We start from the raw sequence: 27,979 nt of genomic DNA on the forward strand, positions 1-27,979 counted from the left end.
CTCTAGTCCCTCCGGGTCAGCACCGTTTCCTCCATCAGATGCCCTCCACTCTCCCCGCAGCCCAGGTTTCTGCGGTGCACCCCTGAGGGCCAGGCTGCCCCCACCCCAGCTGTCCCTTTCAAGCTCGGTTACTCTGTGTCTCCACCTTTATCTCCCTTCCCTTTACTGTCAAGCCCTTTCACCTTTAAGTTATCCTGGGGACACCCTGACTCGGGGCACCCCTGTGAGTAGCCGAGGCTGTCCCCGAGCGTCACCTGACGTCCCCGCTTGGCCCTCCCGGCCCCTGGGCCCGGGGTGGGGGGCGGGGGCGGTGGAGGGGGGGGCGGAGGCTCGCCTCACCAGGCCCATCCCCATCAGGGCAGCTCGGGGGCTCAGCCTCCTCCGGGTCCCTACCACCTCCCTCCTCCGCCGAGGAGGCTTCCCACCTCATCGCCTGGAGACCCAACCTCGAGGCTTCCGTCTTCCCCTCAAGCACTCACCTCCAGCTAGCCGGCCTCTCCCTCAAGGGCAGGAGCTCTTCCCTGCCTGTGACCTCAGCCTGAGCCTCTCTCCCAGGTCGCTCCCGCCAGTCCGCCCTCCGCCGGCGCACCGGGACCCTCCCCACGCGGCTCTAAGCCTCAGGCACTCCTCCTCACCCTCCACGCAGCTCGCCACCTGGAGCTCCGGACCTGACTGCAGGCCCCGCCCCGCCCAGGCCACGCCCTCATCGCGCTGGGGCGTCTGGCTCTCCACCACTGAGGCGGCCGGGCGCGCCCTGGGCCCACCCTCGCGGCGTTCTGATTGGCTGCACGGACATCGGCCCACCGCGCTCCACAAGTCGCCCGAGGCGCGAGTCTATGTATTGAGCGCACGCGGACCCGCGCCGGGGCGCGGGTAGGGGACGTCGCGGCCGCCTTCATGACGGAGGGCACGTGAGTCTCTGCTTCCCGGGACCCCTGCGCGGCCCTAGCACGCCCGCTGGACGAGGCCGGGACCCCCGGGAAGGGAGGGAGCGGTCCGGAGCGCGGCCGAGGGGCCGCGGGGGCGTGGGGCTTCGGGGAGAAATCCGGCGGCGGGAGCGTAGTGGCCCAGCTGGCGCGGAGAGTTCTCATTTTGTGAGCTGAGGAAAACGGTGGCCTGTCTGTGGGCTGCCGGAAGGGACGGCCGCGGCCTCCGGGCTCCGACTTGGGAAGAAGGGGCAGGACGGCCTCTCACCGGAGCGCGACCATTTTCAGGTGTCTGCGTCGTAGAGGGGGCCCCTATCGCACCGAGCCCGCCACCGACCTCAGCCGCTGGCGCCTCCGAAATGAGAGGGGAAGGCAGACGTGGACGTATTTCCAGGAGGGGGAGGATCCTGGCCGCGGGCAGACCCGGCTGGAGGCGCACTCGCTGGGACTGGACCCGGTAGGTGCCCGCGCCGGGCGCCGCGGGCAGGTGGGCGGAAGCCAGTGCGCAGCCCCTGCCTTAGCGGGGAGCGCCGGGCCCGGCGGGGGTGGGGCGTGCGGACCAAGATGTCCCCTAAAGGTGGGCCGGGCTCCTCTGCTTCAGTCCCTTTAGCACCAAGTGACGCGGAGGAAACCGCTGTCCTTTTGAGAAACACGTTTTTGATCCAGGAAATTGCATGTGAGCGATTCGGCTGGTGGAAGGAGTGTGCGGCGCCGGGCGGTGGGGCTTCTCCCTGGGGCCCTGTCTGCCGCTGCCACCTGCCGTGCCGTTCAGTCCAGTCCCGTCCCGTTGGCGGCCCTTCCCGAGAGAGGCTGGGGGAGGGGGGCAGGCCCGGGGCAGCACTGCACCCCTCCCGCGCGCCTGGACATCTGTCTTATTGATTTAAGACGTCCCAGAGAAGTTATGAAGAAATTTGAAAATAGTGACTGGAAAGCAGGAGAACGTAGAACCTTCCTTTTGCCTCTTGAGGTGGCAGTGCTTTCGAAGAGTTGTAGACTTTTGATCCGAACAGTTGAAACTTGGAAAGTAATTTTGGCCTGGCTGTAGGTGCTGAGGGTTCCTCTGGCCTGGCAACAGACCCCTCATCTCTCCTCTCTTTTGTCTTCTGCAGACCGGTTACTTTAAGGACTTGCCCAAAGCCTGCACAGCCCACGAAGGGGCTCTGAATGGGATGACATTTTATGTGGGGCTGCAGGCTGAGGATGGGCACTGGGCAGGTGATTATGGTGGCCCACTCTTCCTCCTGCCAGGTAGGTGGGTGCTGCCCCAGCTTGTGGGTGAGGCCGTCCTGGGGTCCTGGTCGGGCCTGGTTCAGGTCCTTGGTGAATGCAGCGTGTGAATGAGTAAACAGGTGAAAACCCAGGAGCTTACTTGGAAGATGTCTCTGGAGGGTTGCCTTGTGCCTGTGTTGTCCTGGTGTTGGTGCTGGGGAATGGGAGTGCCATCCCCAGTGTTCACTGCCAGCCCAGTGTTTCCGTAAGGGAAGCAAGGGGTACTCTTGTGGGGACAGAGGAGGAGTGGCTCTTGAGTCCCAGTACAGAGTGGTAGGGACACTCCAAGGGGGAGGACCTAGCCTATGTAAAGGTGCTAGCTAGAGTGGGCAGGTGAAGGGTGGGACCTTTTTAATTTTTTTTAAGTTTATTTTTTATTTTATTTTATTATTTTTTTTTAATATTTATTTTTTATTTTTGGGACAGAGAGAGACAGAGCATGAACGGGGCAGGGGCAGAGAGAGAGGGAGACACAGAATTTGAAACAGGCTCCAGGCTCTGAGCCATCAGCCCAGAGCCCGACGCGGGGCTCGAACTCCTGGACCGCGAGATCGTGACCTGGCTGAAGTCGGACGCTTAACCGACTGCGCCACCCAGGCGCCCCGTTAAGTTTATTTTTAATCTCTACACCCAACGTGGGGCTCGAACTTACAACCCCTGGATCAGGAGTTGTGTGCTCTACCAACTGAGCCAGCCAGGTGCCCTGATGGGTGGGATCTTTAAGGCTTCTTTGGGCAGGTGGGGGGGAGGCCAGACAGCTTGGGTGTGTGAACTTGACCTTGAAGGGGTGACTGAGGGAACCAGGGCAGGGAAACTGCAGGTTCAGTTGGTTGAGTCCTAGGAGGATTGCACTTAGGCCTCCTGGGTACTGAACTGGTTTGGCTAGGTAAGGCCATTGTGTTCTGAGAGTGTTTCACTGAAGAAATACTTGGCCATGTAATGTGAGAAATCTCCTTTGAATTTATGTAGAAGAGCTCTTTTCTCCTAGTGGGAGGAGCATTGGGAATCCATTGTGTTCTTGTCTCTCCTGTGCTGTACGTCATTATATCTTCTATCCAGGAACCCACGGGCATGTCCTTAGGGGCAAGTCAAGGGCCTTTTTCTTCCCTTGGCCCCACTAGGAGCCTGTTGAGACTATTCCAGAGGTTTTCGTAGGGAAGTAGTGGCACATGATCCCACTGGTCTGCTTTGATCCTGGGCAGAGTGACAGGACTTCACTGTGTCTCAGCCACCTCATCTGTGACATGAAGATGATGAGAATCAGGTTAGGTCATACACGTACAAAACCAGGCACGCAGGGAGCTCTTGGTCCTGCGTTATTTTAGGCTTGCTGCTGCAGCTCTGGGCTCATCCAGCTGGGGCTTCTGCTCTGTGCAGGCTGCAGGTTGGGGCTTTTCCTGGGCTTCCCCTTTTTGGACTCTGGATAGACCTTCTTCCTCAGGTTGATGCTGTTCTGTTCAGAAGTACCATTCCAGCGTTCTTCCGTAGCTGAGTGAGCTTTGGTCCTTCCTTTATCTGCTTTAATTTGGAAAATGCTCCTGGTTGGGGGGGGGGGGGGGGCGATTCTGTATAGACAGTTCCTGACTGAGTGTGGTTCATGTGGCATTGACTATTCCCAGGGGTCTTTATGGGGAAGCAATGACATGGCACTGGCTTGCTGTGACCCTGGGTAAGGTGACAGGACTTCACTGTGCCTTGGCTGCCTCATATGTGATATGGGGAGTTGGATTCAGTCATACATATACATATATGTATCGCTGTGGTGAGCCCTGATTCTCGGGTCCAACCCCCTGGGTTCCCGCCCCAATCCCACCACTTGGGCCCCCTGCCTCAGTTTCCTTGCCTGTAAGATGAGGGAGACACTGGTTCTGTTTTTTGCCCACGTATGTTTCTTTGTCTTGACAGCATTGTAACTGATGAAATGAGATGGGCTTGATTTGGGATGACTTTTTTCTCTGAACCTCTGTAGCATCTCCAGACCTAGCTGTCCCTTCTTCCAGGCTGTGTCTGTGTGTGGCCATGTCTTCCAGGGCTTCTGATGCCTCTGATCTAGAGCCAGGCATGTATCTCATGGTGCATTTTGGCTAAGGCCTACCCTAAGACACCTCTCCCCTTGCAGGGCGCTACAGCATGTGACTGATGGAGCCAATGCTGGGGGAGATAAGAGTGGGGTTGAAGATGGCCTGGGAGCACCATGTTGAGGAGGGCTAGGCTGGGTAATGTTTATTGTCCTTCTCCCACATTTGCAAAGTGACATATGCTAGTAAAAAACGTATAGGGGCGCCTGGGTGGCTCAGTCAGTTGAGCATCTGACTCCTGATTTCAACTCAGGTCATGGTCCAGGGTCGTGGGATCAAGCTCTGCATCCGGCTCTGCACTGAGGTTGGAGGCTGCTTAAGATTCTCTCTTCCTCTGCCCCCTCCCCCTCTTGACTCTCTCTCTCTCTCTCTCTCTCTCTCTCTCTCTACAAAAAAAAAAAAAAAAAAAAAATTCCTATGTGTGGTAGAAAAAAAAAAAAGTATAAAACAGAGAAACATAAGCAATAAATATTCTGTCCAGGGGTGACCCATTTGGTATTTCTTTTCCAGCAAGTATGGACAGTATTGCAGGACCCTGAACTTGGCTGGGTGGGCTCTGCACACCCTATGTAAGGAGTGTCCTGTGTTGTGGCTGCTCCCCGGGCCCTCACTCCCAAAGTCCCTCATGAGGCCAGGAGGAATAGCCTTTTCTGGCTTGTTTCCATGCAAAGGAGACCCAGCTCCCTGTTGGGTTGAGAGGAAAGGGGCCTAGGCTTGGCAGTACTGAGTGTTCCTCCTCCCAGTAAAGGAACGTCCTTTCTGCCACACAGGTCTCCTGATCACGTGCTATGTGGCGCAAATCCATCTGCCAGCCGGATATAAAGAAGAGATAGTGCGGTACCTGCGGTCAGTGCAGCTCCCTGATGGCGGCTGGGGCCTGTGAGTCATTTTGTTACTGCACACATGTGCTTACTTGTGCACACATGTTCATATGTAGGAGATATACCTGTCAAGGGTGGGGTGACTAGCTCTGGACCTGGGTGGGTCGGGGGGAGAACCTAGGAGGAAGGAGGTTGGCTGGATGCTGTGTGCTGAACTCTGGTTTCCCAAGGGTCTTACAATAGGTGGCTACTTGCTTTCTGGGTGTTGGTTTCATAGCTTATGTTGTACCTGGACTTTATGACTGGTTGAGAGGCTCTTGAGACCCACACCCCACAGAAAGCCACCTGGCTGTTATTGCTAAGGCAAAAGGAAATTGTTCTGGGCCCTGGGATGGCAGCAGGTGGAACCAGGGGGGCCAGGTAACCCTCCCCAGGTCTCAGTGTGCCTTTCTGACACTTAGCACACTCTGGGAGCATGGTCTTCCCCCAGGATGGTCAGCTGCCTGCCCACCTTGGTCATGGGCTCTGCTGCCCTTTGTTCTACACCCAGAGATGGGGTTCTTTCTGGCGGGCTGAATCCACACCACAGGGATTCTCCATTACAATTCTTGAAGGACAGCCCAGCCTCTCTTCATCCTTTGACAGAGTTGTGGGCCTCAAGCTTAAGGCCTTGGCTCTCGGGCCTGCAGGTCCCAGGGCATCTTGGTGGATGTTGAAATCTCACTAGTGCCCTTGGACAGGCACAGGGTCTTGGCCTTACCTGCCATGTTGCCTCTGATGCTTGTTCTGTGTGCTGTAGTGACAAAGGAGCCTTAGTTGGATTTGCACCCTGGGATTGGTCATGTTGATTCAGGCATGGGAAATAAGCCGAAGAGGCAGGCAAGTCCTGCACAGGCACTTTTGGAACTGTTCAATTATGGGAGGCACGTGGATTCTTACTGGAAAATTGCTGTTCTGTGTTTTATTATGTTGTCATGTTGTATCAGTGTAAGGTAATTTAGTATTTTTGATTTTCTGAGGAAATTTTGCTGAAAACCTTGCTTAATTCCTTACAAGTAATGAAACATGGCATTCTCTCACTCTGTCCTTTGCTCCCCTAGGCACATGGAGGACAAGTCCACAGTGTTTGGGACTGCACTCAACTATGTATCTCTGAGAATTCTGGGTGTTGGCCCTGACGATCCTGACTTGGTACGAGCCCGGAACATTCTTCACAAGAAAGGTACCCCTGGCACAGCGTGCATTGGGTTAAGAGTCCATATCACCTGGGCATAATGAGCTCTAGCAAATGAGAACTAGAAAGATCAGCCTCCATTTGAAATCCTGGGTGAAATATGTGAAAAGGGATCCATCAAAGCAGAAAGAGATGGACACATTCTAACCTCACTGGTATTGTTTCAAAAGGTACAAAATGTTTCAAAAGTACTTTCAAAAGTACATAATCCCGTTTGTCTCACACAATGGCAAAGACTCAGCCAGTAGTCCGCCAGTGTGCTGCTGGCAGGGCTATACCTGGAGTGGCTTTTCTGGAGGCAGCTGGCTCTGCTCAGCCCCACAGTCACCCTCCCACACACCCCGTGGGGCTTCCAGCAGCTGGCGCCTCTCCCTCCCTCCCCTCTGGACTCTGAAGGTGACAGATTATAGCTCTGGGGGGCGTCTTGGCTCCTGCTGCTCTACAGGTTGGGCAAGGTCTCTCCCATTTGTGTGTCACAGACGTTCCATGATATGCCTGTCCTCCTCGCTCTCGGTGCTCACACAGAGGCCTCCCATCAGCTCCTTGAGGCCCCTTCCTACCTTGGGCCCTGTATGTGGTACTTCCTCTGCCTAGAGCCTCCTGACCCACTCCCACCCTGCTGCCCGGGAACTTCTACTTAGCCTTCATCCAGCACTGTGGTTGTCACTTCTGTGGGAGCCCTTCCTGACCCACCAGGCTAGATTAAGCCTCTTGGTGGACATTCTAATAGATCCTGCGTTCTTCACAGGTTTTGTTCTGATGGTGAACTCGTCGTTAGCCTCAAGGCTGCTTTCTGGTTCCTTGCGTGGTGAAGGAGTTTCCTAGTAGCTTTGTGGGTGTTTGACTTTACACACCTGGGTTTGGGGTGAGGCCTTGTTGGGAAGCATGTCCTGGACAGTGTTTCTGTGCCTAGGCCTGGTGCTTCTGGAAGTGGCCCCAATTTGGCGTCTTGAGTGTCTCTGAACGCCATGTTGGGGCGTGGACATGTCTGCCAAGTAGGGACTCCCAGATGAGGAACAGTTAGGTATGGTCCCCCGAAGAGAGAAAGCTGAGTGTATGCTCACTTCCCCTCATCACCTTCTCTAGGCCTGAGGCTGCTGCGTGCATCTGGGCCCCTCACCTGCCCAGGTAGCTGCCTTCCTGCAGGTGGAGGCTATGAATGTCTCTCTTGGGGCTGGACACACTTATTCTGGGGAAGCAGCTGGTTCCACTCAGCAACTGTGCTGTTGGGTGGTTCTGAGCAGCTCTGGAACCTGTTGCTCATCTGGGGTTGGAGGATCCTTAGCACTGTCTTCAGTTCATGTGAGAAGAGGCACACGTGATTTCTGAGGAGCTAATCTTCATAGTAAGAGGCAGATGATCTGGGCCTTTTCTCTTCTGCAGGTGGTGCTGTGGCCATCCCCTCCTGGGGGAAGTTCTGGTTGGCTGTCCTGAATGTTTATAGCTGGGAAGGCCTCAACACTCTGTTCCCGGAGATGTGGTATGTTTGTCCTTCTGAGGTTGATGTGTGGCTGGGTTGCCAGTGCCTTGCTGAGTTGTGTGACGGGCCCTGGATCGTTTGCTGCCTGTTCCCCAGATGAAGAGGCGGTCCACTCTGTGGAGTGAGGCTGTGTTAGGCTCCTGGTGGAGGCCTGCTTGGCTGAATCCTGCAGACAGATGGAAGGGGTTCCCACTTGGGCAGGACGGAGGGAGGTACCATGGGGGTGGGCCATGTGGCAGGTGGGTGGGGCCCTGCAGGGCTGGGAGAACCAGTGCTGTCCTGTGTCTTGTTAGGGATGTTTTGAGCATCTGTAGAAGTGGAGACAAGAAGGCAGTAGGCTATGCAGCCCTTGCCAGCCTCAGCACTGGAGTGTGCTGTGCTGTTTGTTCTGTTCCCTTAGCTTTCTGCTGGTGAATGTGAAAGTTAATCCCAGACATCATACTTTATCTGTGAACACTTCAGTGTGTATCTTTAAAAGAGAAGAATTACAGAACCACAATGCTTTTTAAATACTCAGTAAAATCGGGGCACCTGGGTGGCTCAGTAGGTTGATTATCTGACTCTTGATTTCAGCTCAAGTCGTGATCTCACTGTTCAGTTTGTGAGATTGAGCCCCATGTCAGGCTCGGCGCTGATAGCACGGAGCCTACTTGGAGTTCTTGCTCTCTCTCTCTCTCTCTCTCTCTCTCCCCTATCCCTGTCCCTCCCCTGCTCGTGCACATGCCCTCCTCCTCTCTCTAAATAAATAAATAAATATTTAGTCACATCAACACTAATGTGATACTTCTAATCAATGATATTCACATTTTGTGAATATCTGAGAGCTATGGGCGTCTTCCCAGAGAACATTCACGTGTGTGTAGATCACCCAGAGTCCCCGTCAGGAGGTGAGCCCCCTGCTAGAGCCCCTGCTGGCTCCTGGGAGCACACCAGTGATGTTGCAGCCCCCCAGAAAACTATCAGGGAGGTTGGAGGGCTTCTGTATTAGATGACTTTGGTAGAGGAGAGGCATCGGGTGAAAGATCCTGATGAAAGTGCTGAGGACCAAGCCTTTGCAGCCTTGAGGGGCAGTGAGGAGGCAGTGGGAGAGGGGGTCTGTTACCCAAGGCCTACACTTGGGAGGAGTCCGGGAGGCATTCTGGGGCTATCCCAATGGTGCTCACTGGCTGCCTGCTGGCTGCACCCTGGACCTGCCTGGTGTGTAAGGAATGGGCAGAGTGTCAGGAGGGTGTGTGGGTGTCAGAGCACTGTTTGTTGTCTGTGTCCCTACATGGTGGATCTGGCAGTCAGTGCTAGGCTGTGAGGGCACTGCCAGTCTTTCCTGGAGTGGTTTTGAAGGGACGGGTAGAAGATGAAAGGAATGTGTGCAGGAGGGGGACCAGAGATCCTGGACCACCAGCTACAGAGAGATTGTAAAATACCTCCCTTTAAAGTGAGTAGACAAGCCCTTGAGGGTGAGGGAAGTGGCCTGAGGACAGGGTTGGGAGAGGCGGGAGCCTGCCCAGCTCGTGACTGGCATGCCCATGCCTCTCACACACGAGAATAGGAGGCTTGAAGGGAAAGCGTGGGGAAAATACTCTGGGTACCCACCTATGTGGGAAGCTGGTGGAACTGTGTATGCTGAGGTCAGGCTAACTCGGCAAAAACGTGTTGGTGGTGATAACTCTCCAAGCCTCAGTCCTTGGGAAGATGTGCCAGTTCTAAAGGGTTTTAGGTAAACTTTTTATTTTGGAACAGTTTTCAATTTCCAAAGAAGTTGCAAAGATAGTCCAGAATGTTCCTGTAGACCCTTCACCCTGTTTCTGTTATTAACAGTTTATATTACTGTGGTACCTTTGTCCCAGCTGAACCCACAGACAGTCCTGAAAGTTTAAGAGTCAAGTCTCCTGGTTTTAGCATGTGCCCAGCTGAACTGAGAGGAGTGGTTGTCACTCTTGCAGACTATGTTCCTCGGCACCCCATAGGAACGTGGCTGTGACATGCCGACTTGGGCTGAGCATAGCCATCTACCCCGACTCCACCCTTGGAAGGGCCTGGGCTGTACTGGTGGTGATGGCGGGGCCAGATCTCCTGCTGACATGCCGTCTCCCCAGGCTGTTTCCTGACTGGATGCCTGCACATCCCTCCACACTCTGGTGCCACTGCCGACAGGTCTATCTGCCCATGAGCTACTGCTATGCCATCCGGCTGAGCGCTAAGGAGGACCCACTGGTCCAGAGCCTCCGTCAGGTGAGAATTCCTGGGCAGGGACCCCAGGTGAGGGGTTACCCTTGAGTCCCGACTGTACATGCCTGCTTGCCGGAGACCCTGCAGGGCTGAGTTCTATGAAGTGGGGGTGAATCCTGCACCTCCCCATATCATAAGTGACTTCCCAAAAGGGCTTGCATGGTGGGATGGCCTCAGGGCACCTGTGAGCAGAGTCCTGGCCTGCGCTGTGTCTTGGGGAAGGAGGTACTGAGATGGGGCTAGGGGTGCAGATGTTCCTTGGGCGTGCCCTCGGGAAGGGAGTGGGCAGAGGAGGGTGCTGAGGTGCTGCTGCCCCCCAGGAGCTCTACGTGGAGGACTACGCTAGCATCGACTGGCCGGCGCAGAGGAACAACGTGTGCCCTGATGATCTGTACACACCGCACAGCTGGCTGCTCCGTGTGGTGTACGGTGGGTGCTTTCTGAGGGGCTGGTGGGCCTCCTACACCTAAAATGATGCTGACTCTCCTCCTCTTCCTCACCGCCTGTCGTTTGGGTCCTGTGGTGACCAGGGCTACCGTGTGCGCCACGTGTCCAGTAGGCCTGCCCTATCTTCACCTCTGGAGCAAGCCTGTGGCTGGGGCTCCTGGACAAGAGGATTGGAGGCTGCAGGCCTGGAGGGCACGCTTGTTCCTTCCTTAGGGGAGAAGGGGCAGGACCCTGTGGGGCCCAGCTCAGACCCATCTTCCTGCGAGAACCCTGGTGGCTCGGGGTCCAGCATGGGGTGCCGCGTGTGAGTCATGTTCCCTTGATCACATGTCGCCTTGCTCACGTCTTCTGTGCTGAGCCCTGGGGTGGGAGCTGGGTCTTTGCCCCAGTCAGTGCTGAGATGTACCCGGGCTGGAGTTCCACTCGGGGGAGTGGACCCTGAACATGGCATCAGGGACAGGGCAGGGCGCCATACCAGGATGTCCAGGAGGGTCATGGGGAAGGCCCCAGGTGCTGCCCTGTGCTGACACCCTTGACTCCCCGCAGTGTTACTCAACCTGTACGAGGGCCACCACAGCACCAGCTTGCGGGAGCGGGCCATCCAGAAGCTGTACGAGCACATCGTGGCCGATGACTGCTTCTCCAAGTACATTAGCATTGGCCCGGTCAGTGATCCCACTGCTGGGTGTCTGGGCCTGGGGTGGGCACCCAACTGCAGCCCATGTGGGGGGAGGAGCTGGGGCAGAAGACTGTCTCGAGGCCAGTCTCTGGAGCTGGGAGTGGGGGTCTTCCCGGAGGTGAGGCCTCCCACGAGAGCCTGGCAGAGAGAACCCCCGTCTGTCCCCTGTGTCTTGCACTTAGTACTCCCTTCCCTTCCTGTCACCTGGTGAGTGTGTAGTGCTGCTCCTGGGGCTGCCTCTCAAGATCTCTCTGGCTGCTGGGAGGGATGCTTGGCCTCTCTTGAGTGTCTTCCCTAGAACTCATTTTCTGCCCTTGTCCTGTGGGGTTTGGAGTGCCGGGGCTCTCAGGTTCCAGTCCTGGTTCCTGCCACGCCTGGTGACTTGGAGCTCTCTTCTCCGAGCCTCCAGGCTCCTGACCTGGCTTTGCGTCGTGAGGCTGTGGAGCTTGACAGAGGCCGGGTGTGGACACGCATGCAGAGGCGGGTGTACCCCAGCCGGTGCAGGGTTGGGGGGCTGCCTTACGGCCATGGGGTGACAGCTGCGGGGGACGTTGTTGTTTTGGGCCCCTGGTGGGCCGTGCCGCGGCCTCTCTGGGGAAGTCCAGTTGGTGTGGCATCCCGCGGCTCCGCTCTGCAGCCTGCTCCCTGGTGTTCTGTGGGGCCTCTGACAGCCTGGTGGGTTGTCCTGCCTCGACGGAGCAGTGGAGCAGTGAGTCGTGTTCCTTTAACAGCAGTGTGATTTTCATGGGCTTTCGGCTCAGCACTGAGTAAAGCATGGCTGACCTACATGAGAACAGCACTTAACTGCTTATGAGAAGCCAGAGTCGGAGGTTTGGGCCTTTAGAACGTTCTTTCCAGGGATGCCTGCCTGCCTCAGTCAGTTGAGCATCTAACTTCGGCTCAGGTCATGATCTCATGGTTCGTGAGTTTGAGCCCCGCACTGGGCTCTGTGCTGTCAGTGTGGAGCCTGCTTTGGATGCTCTGTCCCCTTCTCTCTCTGCCCTTCCCCGATGCTCGCGCACACTCTTTCTCTTGCTCTCATTCTCAAAAATAAACATTAAAAAAATGTATCAAGGGGCGCCTGGGTGGCTCAGTCGGTTAAGTGTCCGACTTCGGCTCAGGTCATGATCTCGTGGTTCACAAGTTCGAGCCCCGCGTTGGTCTCTGTGCTGACAGCTCGGAGCCTGGAGCCTGCTTCCGATTCTGTGTCTCCCTCTCTCTCTGACCCTCCCCCCATTCATGCTCTGTCTCTCTCTGTCTCAAAAATAAATAAACGTTAAAAAAAAAAATTAAAAAAAAAAGTATCAAATCATTTTTAAAAAAAAAAACAAAAAACCCAACATTCTGTCGTGAGCAAGCAGTCCATGCCACACAGGTCTTATCTCTCTGTCTCTACCCTGCCCCTCCTGCCATCCTGTTCTGCGTCTCTGAGTTATTTAAGGCACACCCTGCATGCCCACGTGGGGGACCCCCAGCCCTCATGGCGGTTGTGCTTGCTCACCAGTTGCCTCGGCTCACGTTGTTTCTCACAGGATGCTCTGTCTTCTGTCTATGCACGTGCCCCAGGCCGTTCCCATCTCCCTTTCTGGCGGCACAACTTGGCTAGGTCTCTGGCTCTCGGGGCTTGGTGAGCAGTGAGTTGCTCCACTTAGAGTCGAAGGCCTTGTCTGGCCCGGAGCGAGGCTGTGCTGGGGGCCCAGTGTTTGGGCTGTGGTCCTCATGCTTGGGAGCCACTACAGGTCTGGAGCAAGGTCCTGACTCAGCTGTGTCTCCTGCAGATCTCAAAAACCATCAACATGCTTGTGCGCTGGTACGTGGACGGGCCAGACTCCTCTGCCTTCCAGGAGCACATCTCCAGGATTCCTGATTACCTCTGGTGAGTGCAGCTGGAAGGGCCTGTGGCTGGTCAGCATCACACTTGGTCCCTGACGCACATGGCTGAGAGCCAAGGGCAGACGTGCGTGGGGGCCTCCCCAGCACAGTGGCAGGCGTGGAGATCACGTATGTGTATAGTGACATTTGGAACCAGGAATTTCAGGGGTTGTGTGGAAGATGGTGAGGGTTATCTCTGAGTTGAAAGATTTGTTATGTGGCAAGAACTTCTGGTGGTTTGGGAAGGTAGAGCTAGGAAGCCTGGGAGTGCATGGGACAGGTTCTGGTGAACGTCAGAAAGGCCTCGCCAACAAGAGTAATGGGTCAGTCACTGATTGCAGTTGGGACCATGGTGGGTGGGTCTGCCAGGTGGGTCTGCTGCCAGCAGTGGGGTGAGCCGGGCTCTGGGTGGCCGCCTGACTTCAGCTCTTTGCCCTCTGCTTCCTGACCTGGGCTTTTCTTGTCCTCACAGGCTGGGTCTCGATGGCATGAAAATGCAGGTAAAGGCTATAAAGCCATGGCCGTTTGCTTCCTTTTCAACCATTCCTGCTCTTTAGGTTTGTTAAGATTCAGTAAGTCCTCACAGTGAGTTCTGGCAGCACGTGCTGAGCGGCCGCTGGTATCCCAAGTCCTGAGTCTGAGGGGACAGCCGGGGTGCTTCCTGGGCGTGTGCCGTGTGACAGCGATGCTGACAGGCCCCAAAGGCTGCGGGAAGGCTGAGAGTCTGCAACTCCCCCATGGGAGGTGGGCGTCAGGCAGGAAGGAGGGGAGCCTGTGCTTCATGCCCCCAGCCTCGTGTCCTCGCACCCCCGGCTGAGATGTGCTCCCCTGTGGCCCTTCTCTGTGTCCGCTGCTCTGCTTTTTGTGCCATTTATCATAAATGGTGTTCTGCCACCACCTCCCTCCCTGGCTCATTTCCTGTGTGTGACCCTGGGGGTGGAGGTGTCTGGTCACACTGTGGCTAGGGCTGACCTGAGAGCGGTCGACCTGGGAACCGTTGCATCACCCTGTGGGAGTTTTGGTGACAATGTGTACTGTCACCCACCTGGCTAAGTGTGGAAACACAGAGCCTCCGGCAGTGTTCTTGGGTCAGATAGGCCACTGGCCCTTGGGACAGATACACATGGACCCAGCACTGCCCAGTACAGAGCTCGCCTCGGCGTCCTTGCCTTACTCCCAGCTCCCTGACTCTTACATGCCAAGTGGAGGCAGGTCACAAACCCCTGTGTGGGCTCTCCATCCCCTCTGACTCCTTGAGCACCCCAGCTTATTTGTTCTTGCAAAATCACACTGCTTTTGCCTTATGGGGTTGATGACAGTCCCTAGTTTGGTTTTGTGGCAGGTTTGTTGGCATCAGGGTTTGAGCCAGGTGACTGGTCCTCGAAGCCACTTTTGCCCAGTGTCTTCTGGGTGCTTGCCCTTCCTTCCTGGATGACTGAGTGGTTCCCAGGGCATCCCCCTTCTGGATCTGACTGGTTGTTTCCTCTGTGCCCTGTATTTCCTGCAACTGGCATTTAGACCCTCAGGCTTGATCCAGTTCAGGTTTCTTTTGGCCAGGAGGCTTTCCTGGTGGCAGGTGTCCTTCCTATATATTGTCCTGCAAGGCCATGGTTTTTGTTGCTCTCTCAGTGCCGCCAATTGGTCTGGGCTCTGGCATTGCCATCCCTGTCCCTATTATCCAAGTGTCTGTCACCGTCTATCTTAGTGTCACTGGAATTTGGCCACTGGCATTCTGGTGGGACCAGAGTGTTGACCAATGAACTAGGCTCCCAGGGTGGGATTTGAAGGGGGCCTTCTCAGCTCTGTTGAGGCTTCAGCCAGGCCCCACCACCTCCAGGTGTACTCAGAACTGAGGGGGTGTTTTTGGTCATCATTGTGATTGGGGCAAAAGCCTGTTGTTGGGTATTGGGACAGTGGAGGTCACGGGCAGTGGTTGTCCAGATACCGGAAGTGCCCTGAGAGGGTTCTGTCCCAACTGGTGGCCTGGTGAAGGCAGGTGGAGCTGCCTGACTCTCATCTGCCTGCAGAGACGTCCCCTTTCTGGCCCTCAGGGGCATTGAGGGGTGCACAGAACATGGAGCCTAGGTCAGGAGTTGGCTAGGCTCCCACCACTTTGCGGGAGCTGTTGTGAGCCCCCAGACTCCTCCTCGGCCCTTGAGGTGCCCTCGATCCCCGAGGATCCTGGGCAGTGGTGGGTGGGTAGAGGGAGCTGCAGCTGCTGTTCTAAAAAAATTTTTTTTTAATGTTTATTTTTGAGAGAGAGAGAAAGAGAGAGAGAGACAGAACATGAGCGGGGGAGGGGCAGAGAGAGATGGAGACACAGAATCTGAAGCAGGCTCCAGGCTCTGAGCTGTCAACACAGAGCCCGATGCAGGGCTCGAACTCACAAGCCACAAGAATCATGACCTGAGCTGAAGTCGGATGCTCAACTGACTGAGCCACCCAAGTGCCCAGCTGCAGCTGCTGTTCTAATGGCTTGTTCTTGCGTGCAGGGCACCAACGGCTCACAGGTGTGGGACACCTCATTTACCATCCAGGCTCTGCTAGAGGTACGTGGCTCTGCCTCCTTGTTTTTTAGCCTCCCGTGGCTCCAATTGACTTTCCTGGGTGTCCACCCCTGCACCCAATGTGGACGTGGCACTTGCTAGCCCTGACTCTTTGTCCACCTGGACTCCGAGGCCTTTGGCGATGGTCTTGCTGAGGCAGTGATCTTGCCCAGAAGTTTTGGCAGTGATCTTGCCAGCTGGGAGGCTTCAGGAGTAGGGAGCGTATAAGGTCTATTCCTGGGGAGACAGGGCAGGAAGCTTCTAGCAGAGGGAAAGTGGGCTCTAGGCTTTTCTCAACATTCAGATTGCTCATTATGGGTACCTCTGAGCACATGCTGGAGGGAAACCAGAATGTGTTTTTGTGCTGGTAGGATTGAGAGTGGTGACATTCTGGAGAACCTTGAAGAGTGGTCAGGGCCACGTATGGTCTGCCTTAGATGGGGCAGGGATCCTCTGGACATGGGCTGGGCTGGGCTCCACTGGATGTGGTGTGGACTGTCTCTTTTGCCTACTTTATTTCTCTGTTACATCTTTCTGACTTGTCAGCAGAATCCAGAGCCTGAGACTCTGGTGAGTTTGCTCCTGTTTCCCAGTGGTGGCAAGACGTCACCAGGATTGTCTGGGAACCACTTCATCTGTGCAGGCTTGTGTCAGCGAGCAGCTTAGCCTCTGTTGTCTCTTCCAGGCGGGGGCACAGCACAGGCCCGAGTTTTCGTCCTCCCTGCAGGAGGCACATGAGTTTATCCGGATCTCACAGGTGAGGTCGGATCTGACCTGAGGGTGGTGGGGCTTCTGCACGCAGAGGTACCGCCTTCTCACCTCTGCCTTGACACCCTGGTCTGCCCTCTCTGGTACCGCGTGGTGCCTTGGTCATGTTTCCCCAGCAGTGGATGGGGGTGGCAGGCCTTGGGCCACGGGGTGATGCTTTAAAGGGTGCCTTTGGCCCCGATGGTTGAAAGGGCAGTAGGCCAGTGGCTCTTGGTCCCTGTGTATTTTGCACCAGCTCCTACTGGCTCTGGTGTCTGCATCTGATGGTGACATGGGCCTTCTCTGTTTTCTGCATGTGCCATGTGGATGCCGCCTAGGTGCTAGACAGCCCCCCTGACTACCAGAAGTACTACCGCCAGATGAGCAAGGTACCACGGCCATCCCTGTTTGCCCCAAGTCCTACGCCCTGCGCTCCAAAAGAGACCACCACAGTTAGCTATGCCTTGCTAGTTGATAGGGCTCTTTCCTCGGTCTCCTGTGGCTTCCTGCTCTGATAGACACACGGTGTGGGGTTTCACCAACACACTCAAGGTTTCCCTGACTGGGGAGTTGTGTGCGTGAGTTAGTGAGCCGTGTGAGGCTTCCTCATGCTGCCACGACAAGTGTTTTGTGCACGCACACACCCCCACCCCCACCCCCCCCCACACACACACCTGTGCCTCAGAGATGCTATTAGACAGCAGTACATGCAGATACCAGATACGCTGTCGGAATGTGGTTTAGGGTGATGAGGGAGCTGCAGAGGGTGGAGGGCAGCTCCTCTGGGCGTGTGGGAGCGTGGATGCAGTGCACACCTTCTCACATCAGGTTGGGAGGCTGTCCACATGTGCGTGGTGTGGGGCTGCGGCTGCACCTTTATGGTGGCCAGGGCTCTGCCTGGGTGAGGGAGGTACCATCACCTCGGGTGGTCCTAAAGATCAGGGTACGGGCTCGGCCCTCTGCCCTGGCCATGACTGGCCCCACACTTTCCAGGGTGGCTTCCCCTTCAGCACGCTGGATTGTGGCTGGATTGTTACTGACTGCACAGCTGAGGCCTTGAAGTCCATCCTTCTCCTGCAAGAACAGTGTCCCTTTGTCACCAAGCATGTTGCACGAGAGCAGATCTATGATGCTGTTGCTGTGGTAAGGCTGCTGGGCACGAGGGAGACCCGGCTGCCCCACCACCAACCCTTGGGTCCACTTTGTGCTGTGTAGGAGCTGCACTTCCCGTGGCTTTTGTGTCCACAAATCCCCAGGGCCAGATTGAAAGCCCAGAGGGGCATGTCCTCTGACAGCGTCTGTGTTTGGGAAGCCGTGAGCCCTGTGTTGGAGGCTTGCATATCTGGCTGCTCCCAGGGGCTGCCTTCGGGAAGGCTGGTATTCTCCACGGGGTATCTGCAGAAAGATGAGAACTTCTGTTTGTTTTTGTGTAAAACCCTTTCAGTACACCCACTCTGTGCGTGTTTTACAATGGAGATCGTGTGGCTTGGCAGCACACATGTAACTTATAAATGGATAAGCAGGTGCATGTCAGGGTCCCAGATGGTCACTCGTAGAGCACCTGAGTGATAAAGTTGTGGCCCACTCCTCTAGGCACTGAAGGTCTCAGTTTAATATGAGAACTGGCCCCCCATTCCCCATCCCTGCCCCTTTCGTTTTAGCCTTGGGTGTTTCTAGAATGGTCTGCCACAACCTGTGGGCTCTCCCGCCTGCTTAACCACATGAGTGAACTCTCAGGATGCCCTCTCTCTGGTTTTAGTTGCTGGACATGAGAAATCCTGATGGAGGGTTTGCCACCTATGAGACTAAGCGTGGGGGCTACTTGCTGGAGCTGTTGAACCCCTCGGAGGTCTTTGGTGAGTGGTTGGCCAGCCAGGTGGTACGCAGACCCAGGGGCCCTGCATGCCCTGAGATGGATTTGCCAACCAGAGCCCGGAGTTCCTCCCCCAGGGTGGGAGCAGTGCCAACAAAGGTGTTGGCAGATGATGGTGGATCCTTTAAGGAGCACTCCCTAAACACTGGAATGTTCTGTGCTCCTTGGCCTCTGAAGGTGGCCATAGTGCCTGTGGTTGTGGATGGAAAAGCTGTGGTTTTGTTTCTCGGAGGTTGGCAGAGGAGTCACCTGGCTTTCTGGCTCGAGCCTGGGCTGGCTCCTGCTCTGTTTTCCATCCTCCGTGGAGACCACCCTGTGTCCTGCGTGCTCTTCATGGAGCTCAGGCACCTGGCAGGAGGGTGTCGGTAGGGACCCCCTAGCCCTGTGTCCTCCCTGCTGTGCGCATGGTTCCGGTCTGTAAGGGCAGCTGCTTTACCTGTGTGCCTTCACCTGAGTTTCTCCTTGCAAACCTTGCAAATGCTCCTATACCCTGCTTGCAGGTCTCTGTCTTGCTTCTGTAACTGTTAAATGTGGTCTAGTTGGAGTGGCTCTGCCCTGTACCCCTCTCCTTTCCCCTCCCACTGGCTTAGCTCTTCTGTAGCCAGATGGGCCTCCAGGTCACTGTGTATGTGCCGGCCACTCCCCGCCCCCCCCCCCCCAGTGGCTGTGTCTCCTGGGCCAGTCACTGGGGTCTCTTCCCTTGTTCCTCTGGAGGACCTTCAGGCTCTGGATGTTCCATGTAGGTCTGCATGTTATGATCTTTGCATTCTTCATGGTGTGGTCTGAGCTGCCAAATTGGGCAACAAGGTGAAGCTGATAGGCATCAATTCTTCCTTCCCTCTTCCAGGGGACATCATGATTGACTACACATATGTGGAGTGCACCTCAGCTGTGATGCAGGCACTGAAACTTTTCCATGAGCGTTTCCCGGACCACAGGGCCAGGGAGATCCGGTAAGGGTGGTCTTGGCACAGGGATGTTTGGTCACTGAGCCACGGGTGTCATCAGCTCAGGAACCAAGAACTGAGATGCTGCCACACAGGACACAGAGCGTGTTGTTGCTGGGCTGGGTGGCTCACTGCAGGAAGGGGACTCTGTGGATTAAAACTCACTTAATAACAGAAGGGATTTCCAGTGTTCCTGAGTCTAGTTGTATGCCCTAAAGTACAGTTGACCCTTGAACTGAACAACTTTGGAGTTAGGGGTGCCAAACCCCTGTGCAGTTGTAAATCTGTGTGTAACTTAAAAAAAAAAATTTTTTTTGCCGGGGAGTGGAGGGCGCCTGGGTGGCTCAGTTGGTTAAGTGTCCCACTTTGGCTCAGGTCATGATCTCAGTGTTCGTGGATTCGAATCCCGTGTCAGCTCTGTGCTGACAGCTCAGAGCCTGGAGCCTACTTTGGATTCTGTGTCTCCCTCTGTCTCTGCCCCTTCCTGCTCATGCTCTGTCTCTGTCTCTCAAAAATTAGTAAATATTAAAAAAATTTGAAAAAGAAATTTTTTTTTAATGCTTAGTTTTGAGAGAGGCAGAGAGCAAGCAAGCAGGGGAGGGGCAGAGAGGGAGACACAGAATGAATCCAAAGCACTCTCGAGGCTCCATGCTGTCAGCAACAGAGCCTGATGTGGGGCTCGAACTCACGACCCTCAAGATCATGACCTGAGCTGAATTTGGATGCTCAGTCGACTGATAGAACCACCCAGGCACCCCATAAATTTGCATACAACTTTTGATTACCCAAAAACTTTACTGATAGTCTTGTGTTGACTAGAAACCTTACTGATAACATAAGTAGTTGATTAACATGTATTTTGTAGGTTATGTGTTATATATACTGTAATAAAGTAAGCTAAAGAAAAGAAAACATTAAAATAATAAGACGAAATATATTTACAGTACAGTATGATATTTATCGAGAAAAATCTGCGTAAAAGTGGAATCCGTGTTCTGAAGTCAGTTCTACATCAAATATGTGTATTGAGGGCTCAGAGTGGCAGAGCTGTAACGCAAAAATGAGTTACTTTTCACATCTCTTAATGAAGGTCAGAAAGATCTGTACCCCCAACTCCACCTGTGTCCCCATAAACGGTAGTTTTTAAATAAGCCTGTCCTGTTGACATCTGACACATATGCAGAGAGGTGTACAGATCTCCTATGTGTGGTGCCTAATGAATTTATCACCTAGTGGGCACATACATGTAACCAGAAGCTGCCCTCCTGGTTCTCAGGCTGCTCTGATCCTACACTTAGGGAATCAGTCCCACAGCCAGACTCGTGGGTCTGGCTTCTTTCACTCGGCTCGGTGCTCGGTGAGGCCGTGGTTGTGGAGCAGCAGCCCACCCTCTTTGCTGGCGGCATTTCTGTTTGGCGCAGATGCCACACTTTGTTTATCCATTGGTTTGTCTTGGATCCTTGGGAGCCTTTCAGTGGGTTCCTGTGAATTATCCTGCTGGGAACACTCTGTACTTGCCCAGGGCACCCCTTTCTTGAGGACACGTGCTTAGGAGTGTACTCTGTGTTGTGGGGTACGTTCATTCACTTTTGTAGATAAGCCTTCATCCAGTGTGATCTCATTGTTTCATGCTTCACAGCAAACCTGGTATAGACTCAAGTTTGGTCGTGGTGTGCTTTCTTTTTTGGATATCGCTGGATCTAGTTAGAAGAGTACTTTTGAAAGGATTTTTTACCACTGTGGTTATAGAGAAACCAGTCTACTCTTTCCCTTCGATGTCTTTGTCAGGCTCTCCCAAGAAGGTAACGCAGGACTTGTAAGAGGAGTTGGAAAGTATATTTTCTTTTTAGATTTTCTGGAAGAGTTTGTGAGGTTTGTGCTATATCTGCCTCAAGTGTTTAGAGGTTCCATTTGGCCCTGGAGTTCCCTTTGACGGAAAGGGTTAAATTTTTATTTACAGGTTCAGTTTCTTTACTTGTTATAGAACTGTACAGATTTCCTTTTGTTTGTGTTTCTATCAGTTTTGGGGATTTTCCTGTTTAGCTCCATTTTCTGGATCAGCACAGAGCTTGCCCACGGTGCTCAACAGCTCCCTTGCCACTGATAGCCTCATTTCCTTCCTGATGTTGGCAGCTTGGACCTCTTCTCCACCAGCAGCTTATCAATCTCACCAGTCTTTTCACAGAAACCATCTTTAGTCTTTGATTCTGTCTAGCTATGTTTATGTTTTTGATGTTTGTTTTTGGTTTCATCAATTTTTGCTCTTTATTATTTTCTTTCTACTTTCTTTTTCTAACTTAGATGGATACTAAAATGATTTTCAGGCTTTTTAAATGTGCACTTAAGATACAGTAAGTCTTGGTGTATCATTTGGTTAAAATTATTTCTGTTGTGAGTTCTTCTCTGGCCAGGAGTTGTTCAGGAGTATGAGGCTTCATTTCCAAAAAAAATGGAGGATTTTCTAGTTGTGATTTGCTGGTTTTCTTCTGTCCTGGCAGGTGGTACAACTGCTGGGGGGTTGCTGTGTCTGTCTAGTCATGATATTGTCACCTCTGTCTCGTCGTGATTTTGTCACCTGGGCCTGGGGGTCCATGAGCCATGCACTGCGCTGAAGGGTGATCTCTGGTCCCTTCCTCTGGGTACAGCTTGTTCTCAGTGACACTCTCATGTAATTGACCTTTTTTAATGGATCATCTTTTTAGGAAGTATTCAAAAAAAAAAAAAGTAAAGTGTGCCCTTTGGAGGAATCTTGGAGAATGCAGAAGCAAGCAGCTCATCATTGCTGGGAGGAATCTGTGAGGACTGCTTGATCTCCACGTTTCCATGGGTCCTATAGAGCAGGCTCAGTTGGTGCTGGCGAGGAGTCTGAGAGCCGGGGATGACTTTCCATGTCAGGAAGTCCCATTTTCCTCCTGCAGGAGTTGTGATGGTTGTAGGCATTTCATTGTTTTAGTGGCCCAGTAGTGTCTTGGGTGTTTCTAAGTTTTCATTGTCATTTTTCAGCTTTTCCTCATTTTAACCTTAATTAGTGTCCTCTTGCTAAATCTTCATCCAGAACCATTACTTTTCCCTAGATCCACATGATTTTAGGGTCAGCCTGTGTGGGGAGATCCCCCCCCCCTCCACCCTTGCCCTTTCCTGGTAGTGTTGTCCTGGTCCCAGTCACTTCCCCTGTCGGCCTGGACTCCCCGACCCAAGGGGAATAGTGGGATGGGTGGGGGCAACAGTTCGGGAAGCACAGAGTGACTGTTGTTAACTGTGTTAAAGCTCTAGACCATTTTTATCTCTTGCCAGTTTGAACAGAAGCATTTAAATAAATGTATTAATTTATTATATTAAAATTTTAAATTTATCTGGGCGAGTTTTAGAGATATAGTTTGAGGTAGCCAGGTACTGTGACGCTACATATATGGAACATTCCATTTTTACTATCTTGACTTGAAACTCTCTCTTAATTTCAAGCTTACAGGAAAGTTATACTAGTAGTACAAAGCTTTCCTCTTTATCTTTTACCAAGATTCTTCAGCTGTTAACATTTCACATTTGCTTCATTGTGTTCCTTCAACGTATATTTTTTCCAAAATCATTTTAGGGTAAATTGCAAATGTGATGTGCCTTAATCCCTAAAATCTTTAGCATTGCTTTTTAAAAAAAATTTTTTTAAGTTTATTTTTGAGAGAAGGAGAGAGTGGGGGAGGGGCGCAGAGAGAGAGAGAGAGAGAGAGAGAGAGAGAGAGAGAGAGAGAGAATCCCAAGCAGGGTGAAGAGCAAGATGTGGGCCTTGATCTCAGAACTGTGAGATCATGACTTGAATCACAATCAAGAGTCAGATGCTTAACCGACTGAGGCACCCAGATGCCCCAGTACTTTAGCCTTTCTTAACAAGGATATTCTCTTATGGAAATACAAGTCACAGTATTAACACTGTATAATATTAGTGTCGATATAATCCTATTGTTTATTCTACAGAATTCATTTAAATTGCCCAAGTTGCTTTTATAGCAAAATCTTCCCTCATGATTTAACCCAGGGTCACTGAACTGAGCTGCCAGCTGTTAGTCTCCCCCTGGAACAATCCTTTAGTGTCTCCTTGGGGTTGACGACTGACATTTTTAAGGCTCGTGACAAGTTTTTGTAGAATATCCTCAACATGTGTTTTTCTGGTGTTTCCCCATGATTAGATTCAGGTTATGAAATTATGCATTTATGTCAGGAAGATTACAAAAGTGATGGGGACTTCTTAGTGCATGACACCAGGATGTGCACGTCAACATGGACCCTGTGATTAAGGTGATGACCACTTGTTTTCTCCACTGTGAAGTTACTGTTTTTTTCTTGTGGGAGAAAGTGTTAGATTATGTAAGTGACCTGTTTCTCATCAAACTTCTGTTAGTTTTCTCATCTGATGATGATTTTTGCCTGAATCATTATTTATATGATGGCTACAAAACTGTCGTTTTTTCCATATGTGTTAGTTGGTGTTCTACTGTTTGCTTTTCCCCTGTTTGTTTATTAATGTGGAGTCATGGATTCTTATGCTGTTGACTTTTTCCTTTTTTTTTATTGTGTTAAAATATACCTAATGTGAAATTTATCACCTTAATCATTTTTATTTTTGTCTTTTTTAAATTATTTTTTTTTTTCCAACGTTTATTTATTTTTGGGACAGAGAGAGACAGAGCATGAACGGGGGAGGGGCAGAGAGAGAGGGAGACACAGAATCGGAAACAGGCTCCAGGCTCTGAGCCGTCAGCCCAGAGCCTGACGCGGGGCTCGAACTCCCGGACCGCGAGATCGTGACCTGGCTGAAGTTGGACGCTTAACCGACTGCGCCACCTAGGCGCCCCTTAAATTATTTTTTTAATGTTTATTTATTTTTGAAGGAGAGAAGACAGAGCCCAAGAAGGGAAGGGACAGAAAGAGAGGGAGACACAGAATCGGAAGCAGGCTCCAGGCTCCGAGCCATCAGCACAGAGCCTGACGCAGGGCCCTTTAAATTATTTTTTTAATGTTTATTTTTGAGAGAGACAGAGAGACAGAATGCGAGTGGGGGAGGGGCAGAGAGGGAAACACAGAATCCAAGGCAGGCTTCAGGCTCCGAGCTGTCAGCACAGAGACTGATGCGGGGCTTGAACTCATGAACTGCGAGTTCATGACCCGAGCCAAAGTCAATGCTTGACCATCTGAGCCACCCAGGTGCCCCTGTACCTGTTAGCTTTATTTCATCTCTTCTGCCCCCATTCCCTGGCAGTCCACATTCTGTTTTCTGTCTTTTCTTACCTCATGTAAGTGGAATCCTGTAATATATTTTTGTGACTGGGTCTGTTGGTTCTCACCCCCCTTAGGAGCTTCCCATGTATAATCTGAAACATGCCTTGTATGTGGAGGGCAGGGAAAGACCGAGGAAAGAGACAGACCCTCCAGATGGGTAGGGGCAGTTTTTAAAAAAAATTTTTTTTTTTTTTTTTTAACATTTATTATTGAGAGACAGACACAGAGTGTGAGCAGGGGAGGGGTAGCGGGAGGGGGAGACACAGAATCTGAAGCAGGCTCCATTCTCTGAGCTATCAGCACAGAGCCTGACATGGGGCTCAAACTCACAAGCTTCGAGATCATGACCTGAGCCCAAGTCCGTCGCTCAACCAGCTGAGCCACCCAGGTGCCCCTGGGCAGTTTTAATAAGCAAAGACCTGTCTTGGGGGGGGAGGGGCAGAAAGGTGAATGGATCCCTGCAGGCTCTCACCAGATCATAGAAGTTTATAAAGAGGCCCTACCTGGGCTCAGTCCTGTATACCTTGGAGAAGTTCTTATTTTTTTTATTTTTTTATTTTTTTATTTTTTTACCTTGGAGAAGTTCTTAGTACCACATCACCATCTCAAGGTTGGGTCCTTGGAGTGGCCTCTGGTAGCCAGAAAAGCAAGTGGAACCCATATCCCCAGGACAGGGGAAGGGGTGAGGAGCCTCCCAAGTGCCCAGGTCCAGCTCATGGGTCAGTTGGCAGTCGCTCCTTTTTGATGACCTTCCCCAACAGGCTTATTTCACTGAGCATAATGACCTGAGGGTTCATCCATGTTGTGATTTGTGTCCAAAGTTCCTTTTTAAGGCTGAATAATGTTCCATTGTATAGATAGACCACATGTTGCTTATCTGTTCATCTGTTGAGAGACACTTGGGTTGCTTCCACGTTTTGGCCACTGTGACTAATGCTGTAGTGAACAGCATTTAAATTCCCTGGTGGTCACTTCAGCTAGAGTGGGAGGTGCAGCAATGTCTGATCAGAAGCAGCAATCAGAGCACAATATTTTGGAAGACAGGGTCCTTTTTGCCCACCTAGGCGCTGTAACCTGTGTGTTAGCTGCTCCAGGAGTAGGTGCACACCAGCCTGTCGAGGGGCTGGGGCTGGGAGACGGGTGGCTGCTGCCGTGCTGAGAGCTGCAGTTTCCCCTCCAAGCCTCCCCCTGGAGGTTGCAAGCCTCGGACAGACTCCAGAGCTACAGCAGACAAGGTGCTGCCGGTGCTGTTGGTGCCCAGGTGGGAGACAGGTTCCTGGGGCTTCCTGCTCGGCCACCTTCCCAGAGTCCTCTCCAATTGATTTTTGATATTGATCTTACAGCTAGACAATTTGCTGAACTTAAAAATTTGATGCACTTTATCTTATTGAGCAGTTTTAGGTTTGCAGGAAAATTGAGTGGAGTGTTCCTGTTTACCAGCCCCCTTCCACCTCCTACTCCATCTTGCATAAATTGGTTCGTTATTTTACAATTGATGAACTGATATTAATATGTTATCATCCAAAGTCCACGGTTTACATTCAGGGTCACCCTTTGTGTTGTACATTCCATGGGTTGTGACACATCTATAACACGTGTGTTCATCATTATCCTATAGAAATGTTTCACTGCTCCAAAAATTTTCTGTGCCCGTTCACCCTTCCCCTTACCTCCAGTCCCTGAGAATCACTATAGTTTGCCTTTTCCAGAATTTCACAGTTGATTTGCTTCTTTCACTTAGTGATATCACTTTTTCTTTTTCTTTCTTTAAATGTTTTTATTTTTGTGAGCACGTGAGCGAGGGAGGGGCAGAGAGAGAGAGGAAGACACAGAATCAGAAGCAGGCTCCAAGCTCTGAGCTGTCAGCACAGATCCGGATGTGGGGCCCAAATTCATGAAATGTGAGATCACGACCTGAGCCGAAGTTGGACACTTAACTGACTGAGCCACCTAGGCGCCCCTCTTCCCTATCTCTTCATGGCTTGGATGAGTGGCTCAGTCAGTTAAGCATCAGACTTGCAGTTTGTGGGTTTGTGGGTTCAAGCCCTACATCGGCTCTGAGCTGTCAGCACAGAGCCTGAAGCCTGTGAGATCATGACCTGAGCTGAAGTCTGATGGCTCCTTTGTCAACGATCACTTGATTAAATTTATGTGGGTCTATTTCTGGGCTCTCTATTTTATTCCATTGGTCTCTTTGTTTATTCTTTCTCCAACACCACACTGTCTGGTCACTGTAGGTATTATAGCAAGTCTTGAAGTTGAGTGGTGTTGGTCATTGACTTTATTCTCCTTCCGGAATTGTATTGGCTGTGCTGGGTCTTTTGTCATTCTGTATAAACTTTGGAATCTGTCAGTATTCCAAAGTAACTTGCTGGAATTTTGATTGGGATTGCATTGAATCTATAGATGAAGTTGGGAATATCTTTGATTTCTTTCATTGGATTTTTGTACCTTTTCTGTTATAGATATTGTACATATTTTGAAAGATATATACCTAAGTATTTAATTTTTGTTCTTGATGCTAACATAATTGATCTTGTGATTTTAATTTCAGAATTGCTCATTGCTGGTAGAATTGTTTTTTGTCTATTAACCTTGTATCCTGCAAGCTTGCTATGATTGTTTAATAGTTCCAGAAGTGTTTGGGTTGATTCTTTGGGATTTTCTATATAGATATTGGGATTTTCTACATAGATAATCATGTCATCTGTGAACAGGCACAGTTTTATTTCTTCCACACCAATCTATATACCATTTCTTTTCTTGTCCTGTTACATTGGCTAGGACTTCCAATACGATGTTGAAGAGGAGTGGTGAGAGGGTACATCCATGTTCTTCATCTCAGCAGGCAGGCATCATTTCTCACCATTAAGTGTGATGTTAGTTGTAGGTTTTTTGTAGCTGCTCTTTATCAAGTTGAGGAACTTCTTTCTATTCCTAGTTTGCTGAAAATTTTTAATCATAAATAGGTGTTAGATTTTGTCAAATACTTCAGCTATTGATGTGATCATGTGATTTTTCTTTTTCAGCCTAGTTGATTTGATAGAGTATATTAGTTGATTTTTGAATGTAGAATCAGCTTTATGTACCTGGGATATCGTTTGTGGTATATAATTCTTTCATGTTATTGTATTTGATTTGCTAATACTCTTGAGGATCTTTGTGTCTGTGCTGCTGGGAGATAATGTTCTATAGTTTCCCTTTCTTGTGATGTCTTCGCTTTTGGTATTCAGGTGATGCTGTCCTCCTAGAATGAATCAGGCAGTGTTCCCTCTGTGTCTATTGTCTGGAGAACACTGTAGACACTTTGTATAATTCCTTCCTTAAATGTTTAGTAGAAATCACCAGTGAATCCATATGGGCAACTCTTTATATTCTAATTAATTGTGGCTTCTTTTGATTCTTCTCCCTAGACCGTCCTATCACTTGCAAATGATATATTTTTCTTTGTCTTACTGCCTTGGCTAAGCCTGCATAGCAGAAGTGGCAGTAGTGGCATCTTTGTAGTATTTCCTGATGTTAAAGGGGGCTGCTTCCAATATTTCTCCATTTAGAATGATTTT

At 51.7% G+C, this 27,979-nt stretch overlaps 1 protein-coding gene across 4 annotated transcripts in view; it reads left to right on the plus strand.

Annotated features, from left to right (window-relative positions):
• Positions 1-802: 802 nt before the first annotated feature.
• The window catches only part of LSS (lanosterol synthase), a 45,727-nt gene continuing 18,550 nt past the window's right edge, over positions 803-27,979 (plus strand). For 3 of the 4 annotated variants that reach the window (XM_040483699.1, XM_040483698.1, XM_040483697.1), the window contains exons 1-17: positions 803-911; positions 1,215-1,383; positions 2,036-2,174; positions 5,044-5,152; positions 6,195-6,316; positions 7,712-7,808; positions 9,902-10,037; positions 10,355-10,463; positions 11,028-11,146; positions 12,939-13,036; positions 13,505-13,532; positions 15,525-15,581; positions 16,264-16,335; positions 16,664-16,714; positions 17,319-17,468; positions 18,085-18,181; positions 19,046-19,151. In XM_040483699.1, the coding sequence (XP_040339633.1) occupies positions 898-911; positions 1,215-1,383; positions 2,036-2,174; positions 5,044-5,152; positions 6,195-6,316; positions 7,712-7,808; positions 9,902-10,037; positions 10,355-10,463; positions 11,028-11,146; positions 12,939-13,036; positions 13,505-13,532; positions 15,525-15,581; positions 16,264-16,335; positions 16,664-16,714; positions 17,319-17,468; positions 18,085-18,181; positions 19,046-19,151 (1,673 nt within the window). In that variant the 5' untranslated portion in view covers positions 803-897. Of the gene's footprint in view, positions 912-1,214; positions 1,384-2,035; positions 2,175-4,314; positions 4,412-5,043; positions 5,153-6,194; positions 6,317-7,711; positions 7,809-9,901; positions 10,038-10,354; positions 10,464-11,027; positions 11,147-12,938; positions 13,037-13,504; positions 13,533-15,524; positions 15,582-16,263; positions 16,336-16,663; positions 16,715-17,318; positions 17,469-18,084; positions 18,182-19,045; positions 19,152-27,979 lie in introns of those variants that run through there. The other variant, XM_040483700.1, reaches the window with a different exon arrangement.

The sequence above is a fragment of the Herpailurus yagouaroundi genome, unplaced genomic scaffold, assembly GCF_014898765.1.
Source record: "Herpailurus yagouaroundi ecotype Mexico unplaced genomic scaffold, PumYag 162, whole genome shotgun sequence".
Taxonomy (NCBI): Eukaryota; Metazoa; Chordata; class Mammalia; order Carnivora; family Felidae; genus Herpailurus; species Herpailurus yagouaroundi.